A 4,692-nucleotide genomic window follows, 5' to 3' on the forward strand; every position below is an offset into this window, starting at 1 on the left:
CACCATTCACACATCTTCCCCACTAAGCCCATTGTCCCCAGCTAGCAATTATTTTGAGTATTTTTATTAACATTATGATTGTGATTATTTTCATTATTATTATTCATGTGTTGCCTGTGGTCTCTACTCTCTATCGGAGTGAGATCCCACCCCAACGCCCCATCGCCCCATCGCCCCACCTCTTATCCCCAGTTAAGTGGAGCTGCCTGCTTTCTTCCAGAGAGGAGGTGAGTTTTGCATCGTGATCCCCATTCACTGAGACACATTTTCTGGCCGTTTGAACGTATTGTGAAGTGAGTATAATGAGTGCCACCAAACCACCCATCCAAGCCCCTTAACACGGAGGGAAACATCAAGAATTCAATTAAGGGACAGAGAGAAGGAGAGAGAAAGAGAGGAGAGAGAAAGAGAGGAGAGAGAAAGAGAGAAGGGGAGAGGGGAGAGGGGAGAAGGCGAGAGAAAGAGTGAAGGAGAAAGAGAGGAGAGAGGCGAGAAGGAGAGAGCGAGAAGGAGAGAGGAGAGAAAAAGAGAGAGAAAGAGAGAAGGAGAGAGTGAGAGAGAGAGAGAGAAGGAGAGAGAAAGAGGGAGAAGGAGAGGAAAAGAGAGTGAGAGAGGAGGAGAGAAGGAGAGAGAAGGAGAGAGTGAGAGAGAGGAGAGAGAAGGAGAGAGAAGGAGAGAGTGAGAGAGAGGAGGAGAGAGTGAGAGAGAGGAGAGAGAAGGAGAGAGAAGGAGATAGTGAGAGAGAGGAGGAGAGAGTGAGAGAGAGGAGAGAGAAGGAGAGACAAAGAGAGAAGGAGAGAAAGAGAGAAGGAGAGAGAAGGGGAGAAGGAGAGAGTGAGAGAAAAAGAGAGAGAAAGAGAGAAGGAGAGAGTGAGAGAGAGAGAAGGAGAGAGAAAGAGAGAGAAGGAGAGGAAAAGAGAGTGAGAGAGGAGGAGAGGAGAGAGAAGGAGAGAAAGAGAGAAGGAGAGAGAAGGGGAGAAGGAGAGAGAAAGAGAGAAGGGGAGAGAAAGATAGATGGAGAGAGGGGAGAAGTAATCAAAAGGGCAGTAATTACATGGTGCGTTTGATTTTTCGCGTGTAGAGAGATGGGGGCGACGCTGCTAAACAGAAGAGAACTGTTTCACTATATGGGGTGATGGGGGGGGGCAGGTTCTCTATTTGGCCATCCAAAATGGACCAGAAGTACTGTATATCTGTCATTATTGTAATCCCTTATGAACCAGAGGTATACCAGTCATTACTGTAATCTCACCATCACACACCATCACACACCGTCACACACCATCACACACCATCACACACCATCACACCATCACAAATAACAGATGCTGAGAAGTGAGCTAGAAAAAGAGAGAGCACATAAAATAACTTTGTCAAATGGTAAACAGTAAATTACTATTTATTTTCTGTGTTAGAACTTACACGTATCTTCATCTGCTATCATATAAAATAGAATTTGTTCATAAAATCTAAAATACATTGACTTTTACTGACCACAGTCACCAATAAAAAAAATAATCTTGGTTACCCAGAAGTAAAAGTATGTTGTGAAAGTTTGTCATTTCCTGTTTTACTTTGGGGGAAATGCCGTTTAACAATTGTGATAACCTTTGTGCAAGGGAAGGAAGTGATGTTTCCTCCCTCTCAAATGGAAACTCTCGGCCAAACCCCTCCCTTCTGCGAATTTTATTTGTGTTTATCATGCCCAAAAAAGCGCATTTTAGTTTTCATACATTTTTACGATACAGCCAATTTTGACTTTGTGGCTGTGGAAACTGTTTTTCATCCGCACACGGGCTTGAAAATCACTACTACACCCGTTTACGCACCACCTTCGCCTAATCATCATTTATCCAAATAATCAAAAAAAAAAAAAAAAATAGGAACTACTGCTGCTTGTATCACATAATTATATATGAGCCTTGACAGATTCATCTGTCCACGAGATATTAATAACAACCTAATGGACAAGGTCCATTACAACAAAGTTATCATTGAATTAGTCAGACATGAGAAAGAAAATACTCATTCAAAAAAAATAACATGTCAAATCTTCAGAAAAAGATTATAAACCATAACCAGAAGTCCATCCGCTCAGAAGAATCAGTCATTGTAGCAGATCAGAAGAACACATGAGAGGTGGTCCCAGCCAGGCTTCACTTGGGGAACCTGGGTCCAGGGCTGGGGTGGCTGAACCTGGGCAGCCTGCACACCCCACAGGGACAGAGTGGACCACCAGGAACCCCAGCTGAGCCCCACTGCACCGGGGCCATGGGGCCCTCCAAGTGGCCAGGAGGCAACAGAGGACACTTTGAAGAGGAGGCCGAGGTCAGGAGAGATTCTGGGGAGAGGAGAAGCTGACTGGGGCCGGTGAGGAGGGGCCATCCCCCGGCCAGGAGCAGCCTGGGGACAGACCCCGTGTTCACCCCCACACCGACCCCCACCCCAACACTCACCTCCCCCAGGAGCCGGCGCATCTCCTGCAGAGACGAGCCCAGGAGGAGGATGTAGTTACGGGCCAGGACCAAGGTGGAGATCTTGGAGAGCCTGCGTCCAGGTGGGGCCCCTGGCTGCTGCTGGTGGGAGTGTGGCCCCTGGGAGGAGGACGAGGAGGAAGGAGAGGAGGAGGCGTAAGGCACCATCACCTCCCTCAGAGCGTCCATGGCGACGTTCAGGTCCTGCATCCTCTTCCTCTCCCGGCTGTTGATCTTCCTCCTTAGATCCTGCTGCTCCTCAGGGCTCAGCTCCCGCGGTGGCTTGCCTGGTCTCTGGGGCCCCTGAGGCCCACCCATGGCCCTAAGCCTGCCCCCATGACCAGCACCAAGCCCTAGAGGACACCTGGAGGAGAAGTCCTGGAGGTGGGCCCCCTGGGAGCAGAGAGGGAGAGGCTGCTCCTGATGGGCCCTGGTCATGGGGTTAGGTAGAACATGCATGGTCCTGATCCACACTGAGATGGCTTGTCTGAGATGACAGAAAAACTACACTGAGGTGACTTGTCTGAGATGACAGAAAAACTACACTGAGATTGACTTGTCTGAGATGACAGAAAAACTACACTGAGATGACTTGTCTGAGATGACAGAAAAACTACACTGAGATTGACTTGTCTGAGATGACAGAAAAACTACACTGAGATGACTTGTCTGAGATGACAGAAAAACTACACTGAGATTGACTTGTCTGAGATGACAGAAAAACTACACTGAGATGACAGCAACACGTCACACAAGTGAAGAAGAGTCAGTCTTCTGTGAGCACTCAGTTCTGCAATCAAGCAATTCAGCTTAGTCCTCCTCCATGAACCATTTAGTCCCACACTATCCTGACATTCTGGTCCAGTGTTGACATCACTCCTTGGCTGTGGAAGAATCTTCTTGCCTCATTGAATAAAAAGAAAATGACCCAGCCAACAGTACGATCAATCAGTAAGTGACCGTTGGTCTCAGTGTTGGTGTCAGAAGTCTTCCAGAGTTGTCTACGTGTTGAAAGCTTTTCTCTGTCTCTGTCTCTCCTCTGTGAGTGTCTGGAGTGTCAGTGCTCCTTCATCTCACTTCCCCCCGGCTGTCTGAAGAGAATGACAAGGCAGACAGAGCTGAACTGAGCTAAACGCTCCCCTCACATCACATCTCATCCTCCCCTCACTCTGCTGCTGCTCGGACCCCTCCCCTCCACACCCAATCAGACTTCTGCTCTCTGGACTTAAGACCCCATATCAACATATACTGTACCAACCTGATTTACTAGTTCTGCTAGTCATAACGCTAGGCAATTGTTTCCTTGTTGGCTTTTCTGTTTCTGGGAGAGAGGAATGGAGCTAGAGAGAAATAATGAGATAGATAGGGCTAGTGTGTAGAATAATGTAATAGTGTGTGTGTGTGTGTGAGTGTGTGTGTGTGTGTGTGTGTGTGTGTGTGTGTGTGTGTGTGTGTGTGTGTGTGTGTGTGTGTGTGTGTGTGTGTGTGTGTGTGTGTGTGTGTGTGTGTGTGCCTGTGTGCCTGTGTGACACATTGTCTGTCTTTACTAGGGACAGAGGAGGACATTGTCACAGCAGAGATGACAATGATGAATGCATTACTAACCCTTTTACAGTAAAGATACAGAAAATGCAGTACTGGTGGTGAAAAAACACAGTACTGTAAAACCACTATAGCTGTAGGTCATACTAGTACTTTATATACATTTTGCACAATTCCCCCCCCCCCCCCCCCCCCTGAAAAAGTACTGTATGGTCTCATTCTGCAATGCAGGGGATTTTAATCTGTTTACCTCAAGCGGTTCAATCTCACCTGAAAACTGACTGAGTCATGATTGAAGGAACGTGCCACTGTAATCATTTAGACTTGGAATACTTCAGCCTTCATTTAGTCTCAAGTCATATTGACACAATAATTAGAAAACAGAGGGTAGGCAATAGGCGTGTACATTGTTAGGACTTTAACAGAGTGTCATTGAAAACATCAAGATGTCTACAGATGAATAGGCATAATGGGTGATAGCTACTGAGCTAATTGCCGTTGTTGTTGCTGTTGTTGTTATTATTGTTGGACTTTTCTCTTTACTCTGAGAGACTATTCTATATGATAACCCAATTGTCTTTAAGAGAGGGCTGGGCAGAGGGCTGGGGGCTGAGCAGGGTGTTTGGCAGGGGGCTGGGGAGAGGGCTGGGGGCTGGGAAGATGTCCAGAAAACAAA

At 47.1% G+C, this 4,692-nt stretch overlaps 1 protein-coding gene across 1 annotated transcript; it reads right to left on the bottom strand.

Moving 5' to 3' along the window:
• Window positions 1-1,417: 1,417 nt before the first annotated feature.
• LOC115155319 (oligodendrocyte transcription factor 1-like) lies at window positions 1,418-3,577 on the bottom strand. Its single transcript, XM_029701886.1, has one exon. The coding sequence runs from the start codon at window positions 2,931-2,933 to the stop codon at window positions 2,157-2,159; it is 777 nt and encodes a 258-aa protein (XP_029557746.1). The 5' UTR covers window positions 2,934-3,577; the 3' UTR covers window positions 1,418-2,156.
• Window positions 3,578-4,692: the final 1,115 nt, after the last annotated feature.

This window comes from Salmo trutta, chromosome 20 (assembly GCF_901001165.1).
Source record: "Salmo trutta chromosome 20, fSalTru1.1, whole genome shotgun sequence".
Classification (NCBI taxonomy): Eukaryota; Metazoa; Chordata; class Actinopteri; order Salmoniformes; family Salmonidae; genus Salmo; species Salmo trutta.

Bases quoted from the DNA above. Each gene is read 5' to 3' on its own strand.
- LOC115155319 (XM_029701886.1), bottom strand. From the start codon at position 2,933: ATGCATGTTCTACCTAACCCCATGACCAGGGCCCATCAGGAGCAGCCT.